Here is a 22,362-nt window from a genome sequence, read left to right as displayed (position 1 = left end):
TTTTCTTCTAAATATCTTCTTTTGTGTTAAAAAGACAAACAGTTTTGGAACAAGTGAATGATGAGAGAGTTTTAGGTTTTGGGTGAAGTCTTTTAAATATGTCAAGCTGCTGTGCTAAACTCATTGTAATGTTTTTCTGTAAATATGAAATTACTGAAAGAGCTGCTGTTTATTTAGTATTTTTATCAGTATATTTAATATGTTTTAAAAGTAACTTCAAAGTAAAGTAATTGGTAATCTGATTACTTTTACATAAAGTAATTAGTCATGTAATCAGATTACAATTTGCCTGTAGTAATCAGGAATTTGTAATTTGTTTATTACTTTTTTTAAAGTAACTTACCCAACACTGGTTATTATAATACAAATAGTAGTATAATTTTCTAAAAACAATACTAGCTGAACTCTAAATTCATCATGGCTGCCGTAGGTTACTTGCAACTGCCAAAAGTAATTCAAATGTCAAGCCAAACAATATCTGAAGACACGGATTCACAACAAACAAAGGTGCAGCTTGATTACACTGTGACTAAGTGTGGAGTCATGAGAGTTGTCATCTTTACATCCTGCGTGACCCTTTCAGAAATCCTGTTTACAGACAAGCTAAAGTATTCAAAATGTACCACCATGGCAAAATGAAGCAGAGTGAAGGTCTCTGCACACTCAGGTCAGGCATTTTGTAATGCGTCTAAAATTTTGTATTCTAAAAAAATGGTTAGCCATTAGGGATGTAACGGTATTGTAAATACGGTCATACCGCAATATTAATTTTTTTCGATATTACCGTAGTCGCATGACTCGGTAAAACTATAGGTCTTCTGAGAAAATTTGCTCAGGCGAATGAAGCGAATGGGAGGTAGCGAAAACTACAATTCCCATCAGCCCATGCTTGACCATCATCCCTTGCGGTCTGTTGTCGCTACAGATCCAGTAATGCGGAAATGGAGTGTGCTGCTAGAAGCGGGGATGAAAAAGAGCTGAAAAACTCTAAAGCGGGTGTTGTCGCCGCGCGCGTACTGAATAGCGGTGTTGTCGCGCGAGTTCTTATCAGCTGTGTTGTCGCGCGCGTACTGAATAGCAATCTGAACAGCACACTGTTCAGATTGATGCAGACATGAGACCTCTATCTTACTCATGGTTTGTCCTCTCAAGTGGGGGAAAGACAATGCACAACGTTACCCACTGCTGTCAACCTGGGCCAAGTCATATCTCTCTTGTCCCAGAAACCTCAGTCCCAAATGAGAGGGGTTTTTTTCTGTTGCAGGGGACATAGTAAATGCCCAGAGATACCAGCTTTTACCAGATTATATTTATATGATAATTTTCCTTTAAACCCATCTCTATCTAAGTGAGTGAGTGATTAAATGTTGAATGTGATGAGTTTTCAACAATACTAAATTGAAACTTAATTTTTTTTACATGGTTTAATATTTTTTTGTTATTAAAATTGAAGTTCCTGTTTCAAAGCTTACAGATAGATGGCTAATTTGTATGTCGTTGACACTTTTGGCACTTTTTTGGAGTATTTTCATAAGTTTTGTTTTTCCTGTAAATGATTCAATAAATACCGTACCGTGACATTCATACTGAGGTATTACCAAACCGTGAAATTCTGATACCGTTACATCCCTATTAGCCATAGAACCTTGCAAACTGTATGTCAAAGAAATGAACAAAAATGCAAACACTAAACAACAGCATGAGAAAAAAAAACATGACATGCATTGAATCCAGCATGCACTAGGCTACTAGTAGAGGAGGAGTAGGGGTGGAAGGGGGGAGTCTTCAAAATAAAGATGACTGTGGTATGGAACTTTGATTATTTATGGTAACTTAGGAATCGACTGATTGGTGAATAGTGTATTGGCTGATGCAGGACCAGCCGTGATCAATCATAAGCAATCGTGATCCTCTCGAAATTAGTTCATAAAAAAACTTCACATATTAACTTGCTCTTTACCTGTTTTCTATAATCCAAACTGTAAATCTAGGGTGTGAGTGATGTCATTAGCATGACGACAAAGGACACAGTCTTATTAGTTAAAAATAACTTATTTCTCTGGATTTTTTTCTCTGGAATCTTTGAAACATTTGAGATAATCCCAGTAGGCACACAATAGCTACGTTTCAAAGTAATTTATTAAATAAGGAAAAGATTCACGGAGCTGCTCCTACCACAGCAAATTAGACTTTTACTGTTCATATTTGACGCCAGTTAATCAGAAAGTGACGATTTTGTTCTCTTTGACTTATTGGATGGAAACGTTGCTTTATTGGCATGTCTTTTATGCAATATTCCAGTTTTTGGATGGAAACATAGCTAGTGTCATAAGACGTTAATATTAGGTAATATTTATGTCATAAAGTCAGGTGATCAAAATTCAATGTCTAGCCAGCGTCTAAGGACAACTTACTTTGACATCCAATAACAACATCAAATAGTGTTGATATTTAGTTGATTTTAGGTTGTGTTGGAAAGTAACCAAAATCCAACGTCAAGCCAACATTTTAAACCAACATTATAATGAAGTAAAAAAAAACTGACATCTATTCATAAGGTATGGCAATCAAAATCCAATGTCTGATAGACGTCATAGTGGTAACGTCCATTAGACGTCCATTAACATAATAACAAGTTGATATTTGGTTAATTTTTGTTTGGACATTGGACACTGATCATCAACCCGATATTCAATTCCAAACAAAATGCAACTTCCCCAAACATTGGGGTACAATGTCAATCTGACATCATGTTGATGTTCTGTGCCTGCTAGGATGTAAGTACTGTATATAAGTCAGCAAAACACTGTTATATAACATTCATTCATTTTCTTCTCGGCTTAGTCCCTTTATTAATGAACAGCCAACTTATCCAGCACATTTTTACGCAGCGGATGCCCTTTCAGCCGCAACCCATCTCTGGGAAACATCCACAAACACTCATACACTACGTACACTTTAGCCTACCCAATTCACCTGTAACCCATGTCTATGGACTGTGGGGGAAACCGGAGCACCCAGAGGAAACCCACAAAAAAGCAGGAAGAACATGCAAAATCCACACAGAAACGCTAACTGACCCAGCCGAGGCTCAAACCAGCGACCTTCTTGCTGTGAGGCGACAGCACTACCTATTGCGCCACGGCATCGCCTGTTATAGTACACTTACACTATATGATATATAAAACTGTTCTGGTTCTTGGATTTTTTGTGAAAAATCTTGCATATTGTGCCTACTCTTTTTTTTATCAACAAACGAGTATAATTGTAGCAGTATTCTTTAACAATGACAAACTTTTGTATGACTTTAGAATATGAAGTTTTGAGAAAAAATAGTGCACACGTTTGTTTGTTTTCTGCTTTTTGTAGCCTTTTAGCTGTAGCTGTAGCCAACATTAATCCATCCATGGTAACGAACCACGAGACAAACTGTAAAGTGTTTGTGTCAAGTGTTAACCTTGAAAATGTTTCAAACATATGTCTACAACTGTACACCTCTTCTGCAAATTGTTATCAACTGACAACCAATTTTCATGGTAACATCTGGATTCCACTGCCATGGAAGATGGAACGAATGGAGGCAAATGCATGAATTGTTCAGGAATGACAGAAAGCAGGTTTTAAATGACATCATACATGACATTTCAGTGATGAAACAAATGAATGACACATATCCGTGTGTTCGTCTGGATGAATAACTAAAAGATTGGTTTTAAAAACTTCTTGTCCGTAATATCGCCATGGTCTAAATCCTCGCCCCAGGGGTATCCTGTTTCTGCAATTTCACTAAGCAGACATGACATGACTTTTAATCACTACACATCGAGAGCTGTGACTGACAGGCATCAGAAGGCCGCTGAGGTGACAGGATTTGGGCCAAACATTACCACTTTAGAGGAATTCTGAGCTGACACTGAGTTCTTCATCCACAACCAGCAGGATTAAAAGCCACTGGGGTGGAATGTGATAAAGAGGTGCCTAATCACACTCACAAACACATGCAAGCACACAAACTGGCATTAATCTGCACCCTACTGTGCTGGAATGAGGAGAAAATGTGATGGTGAACCCGTGTGTTTTTATGAAGAATGCAGCGAAATCAACCCCGCTGTTGATCTAATCCCGCAAAACTCATTCTTATATATGAATAAATAAAAGCCGGCACCAAACACTGTAGCGTAATTCCATCTATCGACTTCCATTCTGACACTTCAAATGAAGCGTGCAAATCTGCTTAATACAACTAAATGCGTTTAAAAACCTCTGCAAACAAAACAGTGTGTTCCGTTTTTACTCATACTCGCACTCGATGCTGACACGTCGACATCTCACAGTACATATCACATCTTAGGCACGCACTTAATGACAAGTAACAATGTTTAGCCAATGATTAAAATGAAATATCCACCCACTATATGTCATGCTATTAAGACTGTTCGACATTGATGAGTAATATCACAAAGAAGACACATCATTTAGTTTGTAACACATCTAAGAGCGCCTTGCTAACATCCCAAGTTTTTGTTATTACCTCAAGTTTTCCTCCAGCAATAACAATCAAGGTGTGGCTTCAAGAAAAAACCAACACAGGCTTGTTGGAAATATGTACTTCATCCGTTTTTATTCGTACTTCATCCAGTTTTTATGTAAAATTAATGCATTAATGCACTAATGATAATTACAAGGACATATTATAAAAATATAATATAAAAATAAAATATATATTTTTTGCAGTTCTTTGGCCAACACCAAAAATACACTACATATTTTAAATGCTGTTGTACTTGTGATGCAAAACGCTTTGGTTTGAGTCCAGCACATTTGCACAAAATAGATTAAAGCAATATAAAATCAAGGTAAATTTATGCGGTCATAGTGTACTTTTCGCTTTCATGTGCTTTTTAAAACACTATTGTTTGGGTTTAAAACTAAATATTTACCCATTCCACCATAGATATTTACATAACTTCTCAGTAAACACTTGTCACATCTAAAAGGTCTAAATCCTTTAGTAGGGCAGAAGCATAATAATAAAAAGTGTGGTTCAGGTTTGTTCTTTTGTGAAAAACATACCAGCAATCTTTTTTTTTTCACAAGAATATTCAATTGTCAAATGCATGAATTGTTTAGGAATGACAGAAAGCAGGTTTTGAATGACATCATACATGACATTTTAGTGATCAAACAAATGAATGACACATATCTGTGTGTTCGTCTGGATCCCAAGTTTTTGTTATTACCTCAAGTTTTTCTCCAGCAATGAGACTCAATGTGTGGCTCTAGTCTGTCCGTTGAGAAAAAAAACCAACACAGGCTTGTTGGAAATATGTACTTCATCCTTTTTTATTTGTATTTCATCCAGTTTTTATGTAAAATGAATGCATTAATGCACTAATGATAATTACAGGGACATATTATAAAAATAAAATATAAAAATAAAATATATTTTTTTGCAGTTCTTTGGCCAACATCAAATAAACACTACATATTATAAATGCTGTTGTACTTGTGATGCAAAACGCTTGGGTATGAGTTCAGCACTTTTGCATAAAATAGATTAAAGCAATATAAAATCAAGGTAAATGTATGCGGTCATAGTGCACTTTTCTCTTTAGTTTGCTTTTTAAAGCACTATTGTTTGGGTTTAAAACTAAATATTTACCCATGCCCTCCATAGTTATTCATATAAATTCTCAGTAAACACTTGTCACATCTAAAAGTTATAAATCCTTTAGTAGGGCAGAAGCATAATAATAAAAAATGTGGTTCAGGTTTATTCTTTTGTGAAAAACATACCAGCAATCTTTTTTTGTAATGATAATTACAGGGACATATTATAAAAATATAATATAAAAATAAAATATATATTTTTTGCGTTTTTTTTGGCCAACACCAAATAAAAACTACATATTATAAATGGAGTTGTACTTGTGATGCAAAACGCTTGGGTATGAGTCCAGCACAAAATAGATTTAATCAATATAAAATCAAGGTAAAACTATGTGGTCATAGTGCACTTTTCTCTCCTGTTTGCTTTTTAAAACACTAATGATTGGGTTTAGGCAATGGTATTTTAATTTCACAGCCCCTGTAGTAGATTTGTCCATTGAAACATGCAGCAAAACAACTAAGTTTTGCAAAAATGTATGCTGTGGCACATGTTTACAAGAGCCTAGGTAAAAATGATAAAACTCTCACAGTTGCCTCTTCTAGAGTTTCAGAAATCATCAGAATTACTTAAACTGTTCTCAAATATCTTAAATATCTACAATACTGTATATAATACTGTATATTCCCACAATCAATCACTTAATCACAAATATCATTGTGTAGTCATCAATTAAAATTAAAAATCTACAAATAAATGTCACACTAATAAAACTAGCTTGTGGCTAATATGACAAAGAGTGCATATATACAACATACCACAAATCTGGAAGGTGTAAAAGGTGGAGAAATAACATCAACATGACTTTTCGATACTGTCTTAGAATTATCTCCAGCAATGAGGGTAAAAGGAGAGCAAATAGAGATTTTGGCTTAATTTGTGTTGAGCTTTGTTTGATAAAAGGTAGAACCAGAAAAATATATCCCACTAACCTATAGTCTTCAAATTATCCATACATTTGACAACATGCCAAAGAGATTTCAAGCTTTTTAGGCACATAATCACAATGTTTAATCAACAATTAATACTAAATATTTACCCATGCCATCATATTATTCACATAACTTCTCAGCAAACACTTGTCACATCTAAAAGGTCTAAATCCTTTAGGGCAGAAGCATAATAATAAAAAGTGGTTCAGGTTTGTTCTTTTGTGAAAAACATACCAGCAAATCTTTTTTTTTTCACAAGAATGTTCAATTGTCACTTAAATGCTCACCAACTTTGTCATTTATGTATATTTTCAATTCTTCTAATATGCTGAAAAGCAAAGTTCATCTAACATACCTGAGAACTGTCATCTCCTGTGCCATGAAAATGCAACTTGAGAACACTTTGTGATTCCATTTCACAGAAAAGCCTGGGTCAAACCATCCAGAGGAAAGTTATTTACCTTTGGATTTCATACTCAGGGAGTTTAGGCACAAAAAAGTCCCAGTGGACAGGTTTGGCTGCCACGAAATCCATGAAAAGGCAACAAGTAAAATACATACACTTTTAACACTTTTTATGTATTAAAATCATCAAAATGAGACCAACAATGACCAAAGATCAAGCATGAAAAGTGCAGTACTCAACAAAACCTCCATTAAATCTAACAACCAGATTGTTGTAAAGTATAAACCACTATTGGTTGGGTTTAGGGAAGGGTATTTCAGATTCACAAAAATGTAGAAAGTGCCCTGTAGTGTATTTTTCATTTGAAACCTGCAACAAAATATACTTGAAGCAATGTATTTTAAGTCTCAAAAAATAAACGCTGAGGCACATATTTACAAAAAGTTTAGGCTAAAATTATAAACTCTCACAGTTACCTCTTCTAGAGTTTCAGAAATCACCAGAATTACTTAAACTGTTGTCTCACAATCAATCACTCAATCACAAATATCATTGTTTAGTCATCAATTAAAACTACTAAAAAACTAAACTAATCTACAGAATAGCTGTCACACTAACGTATCGCTTATACCACAAATAGTCTAAATATATTTTCACAATTTGTGATTTAAGCCATCCGTTATTGCATATTTACATGCCAAACATCTACAATGTGTAAAAGGTGGAGAAAAAACATCAACATAACTTTTCGATACTTTCTCAAAATGATCTCCAGCAATGAGGGTAAAAGGAGAGCAAATAGAGATTTTGGCTTAATTTGTGTTGAGTTTAGTTTGATAAAAAGGTAGTACCAGATATACACACACACACACACACACACACACACCAGTATAGTCTTTAAATTGTCCTCAAATTTGCCAACATGCCAAAGAGATTTCAAGCTTTTTTAGGCACTTAATCACAATGTTTAATCAACAATTAAAACTAAATATTCACCCATGCCAGCACAGTTATTCACATAACTTCTCAGTAAACACTTGTCACATCTAAAAGGTCTAAATGCTTCAGTAGGACAGAAAGATAATAATACAAAGTGTGGTTCAAGTGTGTTCTTTTGTGAAAAACATACCAGCAAATCTTTTTTTTTTCTACTAAGAAATATGAAGAGAAGCAAAGTTAATCTAACAACTAACAATCTAACAACTTCTTTATCATCTACTGTGCCATGAAAATGCAACTTGAGAACACTTATACACTTTAGTAATTCCATTTCAAAGAAAAGCCTGGGTCAAACCATCCAAAGGCAGGATATTTACCTTTGGATTTTATACTGAGGGAGTTTAAGCACAAAAAAAGTCCAAGTGGAGCAGATCTGGCAGCCATACAATCCATAAAAGTAAAATACATACACTCTTAACACTTTTCTCTGGGTATCTATTTATTAAAATAATACAAATATGAGACCAAAAGTGACCAAAGTTTAAACGTGAAAAGTGCAGTGTACTCTACAAAACCTGCATTATATCTTAAAACCAGTGTTGTTCCTGTTTATAAAGCAACTTTGGATAAAACCATCAGTGAAATGACTATAGTATGAATGCAGACATCCATCTCTGCTTAAACTTACTGGGCTGTGTGACCTGTTGCTGGGATACATTCGTTGTGGACCCTTTAGGTGGACTGATTCTGCTCTTTGATTGGGACGCCTCATCCTCTTCCTTTAAATGAGCGCTTTGCAAAATCTGTGAATGTGTCGTCCCATTGACAGGAGGCCTATGACCGACAATACTGCCCTCGCTTCCAATCCGCATCACCTTCTCCTCTACTACAGGCATTCTGGGTTTTCCACCAGGTGTATCCCGACGGGACGACGAGAGTTTGGGACCCGCAGAGGACGGACGGGCAAGTCTTGACGGTTTAGACATCTTGTAGAAATGTTGACTTAACTGTATTCAATCAAGCATCAGTATTCCATTTCACTTGTCCATTATAGTAGACCATCTGAAACTGTGTCCCACAGGTGTCCGAATGGTATTCCACAGAGAATGAATTGGATTTACTCACCCTCCTTCTGTCTCATCTCTCTTCCTTCCTGTCCTTCTGTGTCTTTACTGAGCGAACGAGTCCAGACGAGTGCAGGTAGAAGAACCAGACGGCGAGAAAGACGGAGGAGAAGGAGGAGGAGGAACGAGGGGGAAGGGGTTAATCACCACCTTTCCAAATGGAGCCTTCAGCGTCCTGAAGTGTATGTGCGCGTGCCTCAGGATGACTGACAGCGGGACAAACGGAGATATGCAGCCTGTTCCCATGTATCAGCGCATTCCAACAGTCTCAATCGCTCGCTCTCTCTCTCTTATTCTGCTCTCTCGAACTCCAACTCTCATTCTCTCACTCTCTCTCTCTCTCTCAACCTTCTTATTCATCCAGATGCTTGAAGGTTGAGAAGGCTGATAAAGTCTCAATGTTTGGGAGTAGAAGAGGAAAAGAATGAAAAGGGAGGAGAAAAGGTCTTCTGTTGCTGTCACAGCTGTGTATACTGATCCACATGTGACTCTCTCTCTCTCTCTCTCTCTCTCTCTCTCACCGCTGCTTATCCACTCTCCAATTTAACAGACCAGCACTATGGTGTGTGCTGTAGAAAATTACACACATAGGCTATATACACACACACAGACACACAAACACACACACACATGCCCGAGTATTTCTGGAGAATTACAAAGCGGCAAAAAGGAAAGCAGGATTACACTAGCATAGCTAGTACTTGAGATCTGCAGTCTCTGTGTGTGTCAAAGTAAAGCATGCTGGAAGCTTTACTTTGTACCATAAAGAGTTGGAAATGGAGTAAAGAAATCCTGTTTGCTGTTGTCAAAACAAGTTCAAACACACTTGAAGAATGTTTGAGCAGCTACAATTCGAAAAAGATTGACTGTGTTACTTAACTTTAATTGTGACAGGAAAATATGTAAGGAATCTTTGTTCAATGGTTATGCTGTCATGTCTGCAGTAGACTGTTTTAAATGGCTTTTTCTTTTGTTTGTTTGTTACAAATAAATCTGTATTAAATAGATAAACAACAATTTAGATTGAAATGAATAAATTAAAAAAAGATCAATAAGTCATAATAGGTTTGTACATGTTTTAATTTTGCAGTGCAGATAATGTGTCTTTAAAAAAATTGCTTGTTTTTTAATATAAACATAATATATATCACAACAAGCATATATATATATATATGTCAGAATTATTAGCCCCCCTTTGATTTTTTTTTCTTTTTTAAATATTTCATAAATTATGTTTAACAGAGCAAAAAAAAATTCACAGGATGTCTGATAATATTTTTTCTTCTGTAGAAAGTCTTATTTGTTTTATTTTGGCTAGAATAAAAGCAGTTTTTAATTTTTCAAAAGCCATTTTAAGGTCAATATTTCTAGTCCCTTTAAGTTGTATATTTTTTCGAAGTCTACAGAACAAACCACTCTTTTACAATAACTTGCGTAATTATCCTAACCTGGCTAGTTAACCTAATTAACTTAGTTAAGCCTTTAAATGTCACTTTAAACTGTATAGAAGAATACTTGAAAAATATTTGGTGAAATATTATTTACTGTCATCAATGCAAAAATCAAATAAATCAGTTATGAGAGATTATAGAGTTATTAAAACTATTATGTCTAGAAATGTGTTGAAAAAATATTCTCTCCGTTAAACAGAAATTGGCAAAAAATATAAATAAACAAACAGGGGGGCTAATAATTCTGACTTAAACTGTATATATATGAGCAATATCACATGAGTAGCAGTGTGATATGGCTGTATATCAGCACTGGTGGGAGGCGTGCATTGGCTCAACTAGCAGCACTGGAGAAACACTAAAGCACTCGGCCTGCAGCCTTGAGCCACCGCATGCCTCCCACCAGTGCCGATATACAGCCACATCGCTACGAGTGTGATATTGCGTTTATACAACAGTTCGACAGCATAGCCGTGTATATAACCATGTATATAAAAAGGAAGATCAAACATGGAGAGCCTCAAAATCCTTTTGTATGAGGAACTACTTTATTCTGCTATTTATTCACATCTGCAGCTGATGTCAGAATGGAAGAAACTGTTGCTACTTTACCAATGTTTTTTTAGAGCTAGTGTTTGAATGATTCTTTAGCGTAATGTCTAAAGTGGTGACAAAATAGGTGATTTTAGTCACATTTTAAGATTATAAGGCTGAACGACATGAAATGCCATCAGTCTGCAGAGATTTCCCAGTATTTCTGTAGCAAAAGGGAGGTCCCAGAATTAAATCGAAAAAAGTCAATGCAATGCCAACACTAGCAGATTATTGTTGTGTTAAGGTATATTAAGGAATAACTGTTGCGATAAGGAAAAATGCTAAACACATGCGGGCATTTCTTCTTTATTTCTTTTTACTAACCTAGCCTGCAGTAAAAAAAAATAATAATAAAAATAATAAAAAAACAGAAAACCCATGAGATACAAACAGATCTCCAACCAATAAGTAACTCAGCATTACACAAAGAATGTCCAAATATAAATGCAGCATTACAACATACAAAAGAGAGAGATCGACTTAGAATGTCACTAACCAGATTTAAAATGATTTGATCAGCTGTAGTTTGGAGTTTTACACAGTATTCTTTTCCTCTTGTTTTGCTTATTATGCTGTCTCTCTCGCCATCTTGTGGTTGAACAACGTCAACTGTCTTTGCTCCGCTACAAAACAACGACATTCTCAATTAAAAAAGACTCAAAAGTACTTAAGCTTAACTAGCTCTCTAGGCAAACAACGGTAGTACCGCCCTGACAGTGTTCATGCTGCCCTTTGTGAGTTGAAAGTGAATAGCGGGGTGTGTCTGTGTTTTGTCGTGGACGAAAGTGAAGAAGTGGGTGGCGGGGTGGGAAGCTTTCATAGATAGAAGTGAAAATCTGAGGGGGGGATGTTGAGTTGGGGGTCGCAGACGAAAGTGAAGAGCGGCGGGAGGGGTTAAGGCGGGATTCCAATCTATAGCAAGATGCCGCCCACATTGCTCATGGCTAAATCCACCACTGGTGAAGAGGCTGTACGAGTTCTGATATTGCAGAATATCGAACGGCTAACAGCCAATCAGATTCGAGAACCAATTATTGTTATTTAAAATATTCAAATATTTATTATTATTATTATTTTCTTTCAGACATATATTTTTTTCTTTTACTAAGAGTGCTCAGTATATATCTAATTAATCTCAGTTTAACATAAACCATAAATGTCAAAATTCAACAGAAAACATATTTTATATTCTGAGTTTGGGTCAGAAAGTGTATGGATAAAGGTTTTGAACTCATAACCTACTAACCCAAAATCCTGGGGCTTTTTCAGCTGTACCAGATAGCCGCTCTGTGATTCCATTTCACAGAAAAGCCTTGGTCAACGCATCCAGTAGCAGGGTATTTACCTTTGGATTTCCTACTCAGGGAGTTTAGGCACAAAAAAGTCCCAGTGGAGCAGATTTGGCTGCCACACAATCCATAAAAAGGCTACGAGTAAAATGCATACACATATAAAAAAAAGAGAGATTTAAACGTACAACATCTCATCACTGGATTAAACCCCCACTGACATGCTTGCAAACCATTCAGCCATCTGGACAAACCATACATCAATCATTTTAACACAGGGAAGTGATCATGTTGGAGCATGTGAGGTAGGTGTATTGGTTGAGTGAGTGAGATGTGACCTATTTAAGAGGAGACAATCAGATACAGTTATCCCACCAACTTTTTTGTACATACAATATTATCTCATTTCACAAAAAAATCCTTCAATGAATTTAGCACACAAAGTGAAAAAACAGAGTACTATGGCTGACTTTTGACCTATATTTTTTCTTTAATAAAACCTGAAGACCTTTGACCATGCAATGAGTAAAACAGATGGGTCTGTTTTAAAATGTTCAGGTCTGCAAAATGCAGATGTTGTGTATTGCACATACAAATGTGTGGTTTGTGTGTGATATGCATGCATGTGCCTCAGTCAGTGAGCGTGCATATGCTTTCGCGTATGTTTTGGGGTAAATTCAAAGCCCGCTAATAATACCCTATGTATTTGGCTGCCTCGTGGCTCCACCCTGTAAGGGCTCAATTCATTGCTATAGCTCAAGCTATATTTAACACTTTAAATAATATATGACCCATGAGACTGCTTCATTTTTAAACCATTTTCCATTCATTTTACTCTGGGACTTTTTCCAAAACCTTATGCAATTGCTTCTGCAAATTAGTTCTTAACAATGAGTGTTATTCATGAGGCACAGCAAATATTTATTACAAAAATAAAACAATTTTCAGCTAATGTATTAAGTATATTGACGGAAGACTAAACTTAATATAGTTTGGCAAATATTGCTGGTATATATTTTAAGAGTGTTAATGTAGTTGTTTAGACTTCAACTATTTCCTATTTTCTTTTAAATGATTGATAAACTTCATCCTTACCGCAGACAGTTTTTGTGGAATCTATTATAGCTACTGTATGTTGTGTGTCTCTTTTATGGCTGAAATATAATTTGTTTGGGGAATATCTAATGGCAATTATTTGTTCCAAACCAAATAGATTTGACAAAATGTAAAATTCAAAATTCAAAACAGGTGATTTTACTCACATTTTAAGGTTATAAGGCTGAACGACATGAAATGCCATCAGTCTGCAGAGATTTCCCAGTATTTCTGTAGCAAAAGGGAGATCCCAGAATTAAACCAAAAAAGTCAATGCAATGCCAACACTAGCAGATTACTGTTGTGTTAAGGTATATTAAGGAATAACTGTTGCGATAAGGAAAAATGCTAAACACATGCGGGCATTTCTTCTTCATTTCTTTTTACTAACCTAGCCTGCAGTAAAAAAAAAATAAATAATAATAATAAAAAAACAGAAAACCCATGAGAAACAAACAGATCTCCAACCAATAAGTAACTCAGCATTACACAAAGAATGTCCAAAAATAAATGCAGCATTACAACATACAAAAGAGAGAGATCGACTTAGAATGTCACTAACCAGATTTAAAATGATTTGATCAGCTGTAGTTTGGAGTTTTACACAGTATTCTTTTCCTCTTGTTATGCTTATTATGCTGTCTCTCTCACCATCTTGTGGATGAACAACGTCAACTGTCTTTGCTCCGCTACAAAACAACGACATTCTCAATTAAAAAAGACTCAAAAGTACTTAAGCTTAACTAGCTCTCTAGGCAAAGAACTGTAGTACCGCCCTGACAGTGTTCGTGCTGCCCTTTGTGAGTAGAAAGTGAATAGCGGGGTGTGTCTGTGTTTTGTCGTGGACGAAAGTGAAGAAGTGGGTGGCGCGGTGGGAAGCTTTCATAGATAGAAGTGAAAATCTGAGGGGGGGATGTTGAGTTGGGGGTCGCAGATGAAAGTGAAGAGCGGCGGGAGGGGTTCAGGCGGGATTCCAATCTATAGCAAGATGCCGCCCACATTGCTCATGGCTAAATCCACCACTGGTGAAGAGGCTGTACGAGTTCTGATATTGCAGAATATCGAACGGCTAACAGCCAATTAGATTCGAGAACCAATTATTATTATTTTAAATATTTGAATATTTATTATTATTATTTTCTTTCAGACATATATTTTTTTCTTTTACTAAGAGTGCACAGCAAATATTTATTACAAAAATGAAACAATTTTCAGCTAATGTATTAAGTATATTGACGGAAGACTAAACTTAATATAGTTTGGCAAATATTGCTGTTATATATTTTAAGAGTGTTAATGTAGTTGTTTAGACTTTAACTATTTCCCTTTTTTTTTTAAATGATTGATAAACTTCATCCTTACCACAGACAGTTTTTGTGGAATCTACTATAGCTACTGTATGTTGTGTGTCTCTTTTATGGCTGAAATATAATTTGTTTGGGGAATATCTAATGGCAATTATTTTTTCCAAAGCAAATAGATTTGACAAAATGTAAATGTTATATCAAGATGTTATGTTTTATATTTTTGTGTGTTGTTCATACAATAAAACTATTATTATGTAAACAAGAATGTGTTTGTAGTGTTGATTGCTACATTGTTCTGCTGACATCTACTGAGTTAGTGCTTTTAATCCACTGAGTATTTTTTATTTTCATAAAAAAGGGATACATTCTTAACAAGGAGTGTTGTTCATGAGGCACAACAAATATTTAGTACACAAATATAACAATTGTCATATTGTATTAAGTATAATGACAGAAGACTAAACTTAATAAAGTTTGCCAAATATTGCTATTTTATATTTTAAGAGTGTTAATGTTGTTGTTTAGACTTCAACTGTGCTGTTTATTTATTGCCTATTTTCAAAATGAATGATCAGCATCCTTACCACAGAAAGTTTTGTCATCCACATTGGCTATGTTGTGTGTTTTTTTCATGGCTGAACATGAAATATAATTTGTTTTGGGAATATCAAATGCCAGGCGAGGCAGTGGCGCAGTAGGTAGTGCTGTCGCCTCACAGCAAGAAGGTCGCTGGGTCGCTGGTTCGAACCGCGGCTCAGTTGGCGTTTCTGTGTGGAGTTTGCATGTTCTCCCTGCCTTCACGTGGGTTTCCTCCTGGTCCTCTGGTTTCCCCCACAGTCCAAAGACATGCGGTACAGGTGAATTGGGTAGTCTAAATTGTCCGTAGTGTATGAGTGTGTATATGAATGTGTGTGTGGATGTTTCCCAGAGATGGGTCGTGGCTCGAAGGGCATCCGCTGCGTAAAAACTTGCTGGATAAGTTGGCGGTTCATTCCGCTGTGGCGACCCCGGATTAATAAATGGACTAAGCGGACAAGAAAATGAATGAATGAAAGAAATGAGAGTTTAAACATTAATACTATTGTTGTTTCACTACAGTATTTAGCAACAGTGATTGCAGTCAGTGCTTATATCATTTACAACTAGCAACCGAGAAAAACAACACTGAGCTTTTGCTCTTCACACCTTCTCAGATCATGACCTGAGCTCCTCAGAGACAAACACTACACCGCTATGATGCCTATAATCACTATTCCTGACAATTCCTGCTCTTTCATTAACACCATCTCAAGTTTTTTCTTTTTACATCAGGAGACAAGACCTGAGGTAAGTAAATATGACTTTTCCAACACTCAAGTGAAGTGATTTAGGCCTTGTACAGTAGATTTATTTTGTAAAACTCAGATACATCTTACTCTAGTCACCTTCACATGGTCGCTTGAGTGAATAAATGTCGTATAAATGATTGTCTGATAAGCTTCTGGTAGTTAAATGCCTCATGAAGAGTTTAACCAGCAGACGAATAATTATACTGTACATTCCTCAGTAATGAGCCGTGGATTGCATGTCAGACTGCTAAAAAGATTTACAAGGATTGGATTTCCAGATAGTATGGAGGCAGAGAGGAATAATTAACTGAAAAATGCCCAGAAGTCATATAAAAATGAGCTTTGGCTAAAACAACCGTGATCGCTCTCTGCACAGTTCAGCAATGAAGACACACAATTAAATTTTGAATACAAAGAAGAGTATTATAAATATTGTTATTAGATCTATTTAAAGTCTATTTATTTTAGATTTTGTATGAAACTTGTGAAGTGACAGTAGGAGATAGAATGTAACACTTTACAATAATATTTCAATAATGTCAGTTATTGTGTTTATTAACATGAACTATAATGAATAATACTTGTATATGGAGCTACAGTAATAATATGCCAAAACAATCCGAATTTGAATTGTGTTCATTTGAATTATTAACAATTGTAATTTAATAAAACTGTTTATTATATGACATTACAAAATGTTTTGCATTTGAATTTCTTTACTTAAATTAGAATTTCACAACTTGAATATTGAACATCTGAAGTTTCTGACAGCTGATTGTAAGTATTTTCAAACTTCAGATTTTTTGTGTTCTGATTTCCCAGACTGCAGAGATCCAGTTTGTAAAAATACAGTTTCAGGTTTCCAAAATGAAGAAATATCGGAACATCAAATTCAGTATTCTAAAACTCAAAACCAAAAATTCAGATCGTGAAATTTAGATTCAGTGCAGAAAGTAGGTCCATAACTTTTCAGTGATCATCTCTTCCCTGTTGAAGACCCATGATTTTCTGCGCTAAATCTGAATTTCACAATGTCAATTTCTGGTTTTAAATTTAAGAAAATTAAATTTTATGTTTCGAATTTCTTCATCTTGAAAACTTGAAACTGTATATTTACCAACCCAATATCTGCAATCTATGAATTCAGAACACATGAAAATCTGAAGTTTGAAAGTACGTCTAAAAAAATGTGACTTAAAAAAATCAGCTGTTTTAAAATTCAGATGTTCAAAATTCAAAATTTTTAATGAGTAAAAAATAATTTTTAATTCAAATGAACACAATTCAAACTCAGATATTTTTTGCATATTATAAGTTGCATGTTTGTACAGCATTTATTAATAATAGTTTAATATTTACTAACATTGTTGAAGTTAAAATTCATGATTGTTAACATTAGTATAGTATTGGAATATGAACAACTTTATTACCATTAGCCAACTTAACCTATTCAATGTATCAATGAAATAAAATAAAAAAGTGACCCTGGATCTGATGTTGCAAGGGAATCTTTGGTATCAAAATAATTAATATTTGCTGAAAATTAAAGATCACGTTCAATGAAGAAAATAAATAGTTAATTTTGTACTGTAATATATATTAAAACTCAACTTTAGATTAGTAATTTGAATTGCTAAGAATTTAATAGATTTAAAGGTGTTTTTTTTTTTTATATATATAGTTGTAATTGGACCAAAAAATGTCCTATCCCAACCATCCATACATCAAAGGAAAGTTATTTATCTTGGATTTAAATTAAAAAATTATATATATATATATATATATATATATATATATATATATATATATATATATATATATATATATATATATATATATATATATATATATATATATATGCATCTGGTTTTGTGGTCCAGGGTCATATAAGTCTAGTGAAATAGAGAAATGCAATTAAAAACATGCAGAATCAAAATTTTCAAAAGGTAATGCAAAGGCATTTTAGTAAATAAAATAAAATAAAATATAATAAATAAATTGAATTAAATTTAATACAATTTAAATAAATAAATAATTGTTTATTTTTATATAAAATATTTTTTATTTTATTTATTATTTTAGTTAGTTTAATTTAATTAAATTTTTTTAATAAAATAAAATAAATTAGTTAATTAGTTGAATTAAAAAATAATAATAATAAAATTAAAATAAATAAAAATAAAAATAAAATAAAATAAAATAAAATAAACCTGAAATAACAAAAAGAAAAAGAAAAAGAAAAACAGGTAGGACTGTGACAGTTTATGAGACCGGAATAATTTGCTGATATCCTGACCTCTGTGTCTCTGGGGCCCCCATGTGGCCTGTCCACTAAACTCCATCTCTATCTGATGCACTCACTGCAGCTAATAGAAACTAATGAATGTTAACTTAAATTGTGCAGTTTTACCTCTCTATCAATCAATAGGTTATCCATACAGTTGCAGATGTACAACCTTCCTCACTATATCACAAAAACTATATCTGACTGTCCTGATATCCATTTTGCATGCCAGAAAGTGAACACACTCCACTGAGCAAAATTGTAATCTATTATTCCTGATTACACTGAAAAGTCCACATTCATCGATTGTATTTTTTAATAATGCTGGGAGAATCACAATTACAAAAGAGCCCAATTTGTTAATCTAGGTGCCCATTTTCTCTGTTCTCCAATAAAGCTTTATGTCACTTGCTAACTCCTAGCTTTATTAAGACCAATGCGCTATAAGTTAGCGAAGCTTAAAGAGTAATGGTGGAGGAACTCTTGAAGAGGATGTAAATAAGAGACAGTGACAGCAGCCTTATGGGCTTATTGATTTTAGCTCAGCGCTGTGTGCCAGGCTAATACAGGTCTGAGAGATGAGCACAGAAGCGTTACTGAGCTGCCAAACAAACCCAGAGAAGTATTCCAGAAATCTCAGTTGAAATCAATTGTGCCACTTTTATATTTAATTGGGAATCAATCCTTTTGGAACTAATACTACAGTCACTTTGACACATTTATCTGTCACTACACAAAATTTTAAGCAGTGATGTTGGGTTGAGAAAATACATACAAGATTCAATTCTGTGTTAGAAGCTTCAATTAGCATGCTTTCCTTAATGAAACACTCCACTTTTTTTGGAAATAGGCTCATTTTGCAAGTCTCCTAGAATTAAACACCTAAATTCCACCACTTTTTAATCCATTTAGTCTATCTCCAGTTCTGGCAGGAGCACTTCTAGCTTAGCTTAGCATTAATCATTGATTCTGATTAGATCATTGGTATCTCACTAAAAAAAAAAAAAAAAAAAAATATATATATATATATATATATATATATATATATATATATATATATATATATATATATATATATATATATATATATATATACATATATATATATATATATATATATATATATATATATATATATATATATATATATATTTAAAAATAAAAATATATTAAAAAAATAAAAATGATAATAATAATAATAGTAAAAATATTTTAAACAATTCTCCTATTTAAATCTTGACTCTTCTTTAGATACAATATGTACTACAACTTATGTAATATTAAAAGTAGCTATTTTGTAGGCTGCTAGGCAAGGAACTATACTCGTTATGACGTAACAATCAAGGATTATTGCTGCTGAAGACCTTTGATCTATCTATCATCTATCTATCTATCTATCTATCTATCTATCTATCTATCTATCTATCTATCTATCTATCTATCATATTTTTTTCAATTTACATTTTGTCAAATAATGTTACAAGGTATGTAACATTGTAACAATGAGTGACTGGGTAAAAATACCATCGAAATAGTAGAAATAATGTGAAATAATATTAAGACTCAAAATAAATGTTTTGTATTTTAAAATACTTTCATTTTATTTCATTATTATATATTTGCAGTTTTTAATTTTCATCAGACATTATTTTAGCCTTCAGTGTCACATGATCGGGTCAGAAATCATGCTGATATACTAATATGCAGCTCAAGAACTAATATGCAACTCAGTCGCTTTGGTACATTTCTCATAACACCAGTGCATTTCTGCACAACAGTTAATGCATTTCTCAAAACAATTAGTACAAACTGCAAAACTTAGCTGATAAACCTGCAAAAGCACGTCACATGCTCAAAATGGATAGTTCCTTCCTCAAAAGCAAGTATCAAAGTCTCAGTGTCATCAAAATGAAAAGTCCTGACACAATTGTTTATGAACAATATAGTCAAATGGCTGTCATGTTTTTATTATGACAGTTTACTCTGGACATTTTTTCAATGCAAATAAGTCAGATGTTGGTGACACTTCCTGAAAATGCTCAAGACAGCACTGTGTACTATTTGCAGAGCCATTTGAAAACTACAGCAAAGTTAGACATCACTGCATTTAGTGAGGTATCTGAGTACAAGACACTGAATATGTATGTTTCACATTTTACTGTATATGCTCATTGCAATTCTAATTTATTCACAGCATTGTGCAAAAGAATAAATACAGCCTTATTTACAACAAACATAAGCTTCCTTTGGGTAAAGCTGGGCACAACTGTAAACAATATTGCAGAACATATTGGAACTGAACCTACAACACAGGTCTGTAAATCATTCATGAAATTGTTTAATTTAGAAGACATTTCCAGAAAAATAAATATTTCTTTTATTTTTTTTATATATAGAATTTGCTAGACAAATTTTGACAACTAGTTCAACATTTTTGTCTGTAATGACTCAAGTAATGAAATGAGGACTATTAGTTTTATATTGAATGACTATTCAGCATTTACAAGTTTAGTTTAATTTTGACAGACATGACATAAGCAAATGATAATGTTATAAACAGCAGAAAGTTGTATGAAAATAATTGATGCATGTCCAAAAGCATCTGCAATGTGTTGGAAGGAATGAGAAACTGCTACTAGGATGTGCACAAATGACTAGTTGTTTTGAGAAATGCATTAACTGTTGTGCAAATGTAAATAATGTTGTGAGAAATGCACCAAAGCGACTGAGAAAAACAGTTGTATTTAATTTTGGAAGGTGTGTGGGGAAAGACCATGACAATGAAAAGAACAGAAATTAATAAAAATTCATGATCATATTATTCAGTTGTTCATCTGTGGTTTATTTGTTTGTTCATTCGTTCATTCGTTTATTCATTTATTCATTCATTCATTCATTCCTCCGTTCGCCCGTTCATTTGTTCGTTCATTCATTTATTCAGTCATTTATTCATTTATGAAATTTAATGAAATGTTTTGTAACATTAGAAATGTCTTCTTTTATTTCTGCAATGCATTTTAATTAAATAACATTTTAAATTTCTTTTTATTTTTTTATTTTACTTACCCCACATTTCTAAATTACAGTAAATATATAAACACACATACATACAATTGTTTTGTTGTTTTGTCTGTAAAGAAATTTTATTTCTATTTTATCAATTAATTCATATGATACACATAACTAAACAATTATGTAACCGAAAATAAAAAACAGACATTCTTTTGCCAAAAAAAAATAAACAAAAAAAAAAAAAAAATATATATATATATATATATATATATATATATATATATATATATATATATATATATATATATATATATATATATATATATACTCAAGAAATAAATTTACATTAACCATGTACAACTTAATAATCAAGTGCATGCCAAGCAACTGCCATTGAGATGAATGGGAATTTTAAAATCTGGCTGTGAATCCAGACAGATTGCATCTTGCCATTTTGAGACAGTTCCAGGTTATTTTTTTGTCAGTTATATAAATCAAACGGTCCCTGAATGGCCCACAGCAGTGCCATCTGAGACTCAAGACTCTCTTGTATGTCTTTGTTCTTATACAGTGCACTGGTTAGTTCAGGTTCATCCTCTATGTCTCTCTGTCTTTCTCTCTTCTTTTTCCCCAGAACAAACACAGGCTATTTTTCTTGGCCCTCTCAGCACACAGCTGGCTTATGTTAATTTGCAATTATTCCACCGTCCAAACCATCAGAATGGATTTTAAAAGGTCACTGCAGTGAGTGTGTGAGCTGCTATAAAAGCCAGGGTCAGTGCTCAGTCTGAGGGAGACTAGCATAACCATTAGCATGAGCACTAAAACACTGCGCCTGGAGTCAAACAAGGGGAAGAGGGCACACTGAGTCATCGCTTTTTACTCTCTTTTCTCCCATTTACGGGCTGTTAATAAAATGAATTAAACTGTGTG

General features: G+C 33.9%; 1 protein-coding gene across 20 annotated transcripts in view; it reads right to left on the bottom strand.

Annotated features, from left to right (window-relative positions):
• si:ch211-285f17.1 overlaps positions 1-22,362 on the bottom strand; it is a 293,770-nt gene that overhangs the window by 216,381 nt on the left and 55,027 nt on the right. For 10 of the 20 annotated variants that reach the window (XM_005162585.5, XM_073941526.1, XM_073941507.1 and 7 more), the window contains exon 1: positions 8,634-9,143. The exons of the other annotated variants lie outside the window; for them this stretch is intronic. In XM_005162585.5, coding sequence (XP_005162642.1) covers positions 8,634-8,931 — 298 coding nt within the window. In that variant the 5' untranslated portion in view covers positions 8,932-9,143. Of the gene's footprint in view, positions 1-8,633; positions 9,144-22,362 lie in introns of those variants that run through there. 20 annotated transcript variants of the gene reach the window in all.

Source organism: Danio rerio, chromosome 24 (genome assembly GCF_049306965.1).
Source record: "Danio rerio strain Tuebingen ecotype United States chromosome 24, GRCz12tu, whole genome shotgun sequence".
NCBI classification, from domain to species: Eukaryota; Metazoa; Chordata; class Actinopteri; order Cypriniformes; family Danionidae; genus Danio; species Danio rerio.
This window is presented reverse-complemented; position numbering and strand designations above follow the sequence as displayed.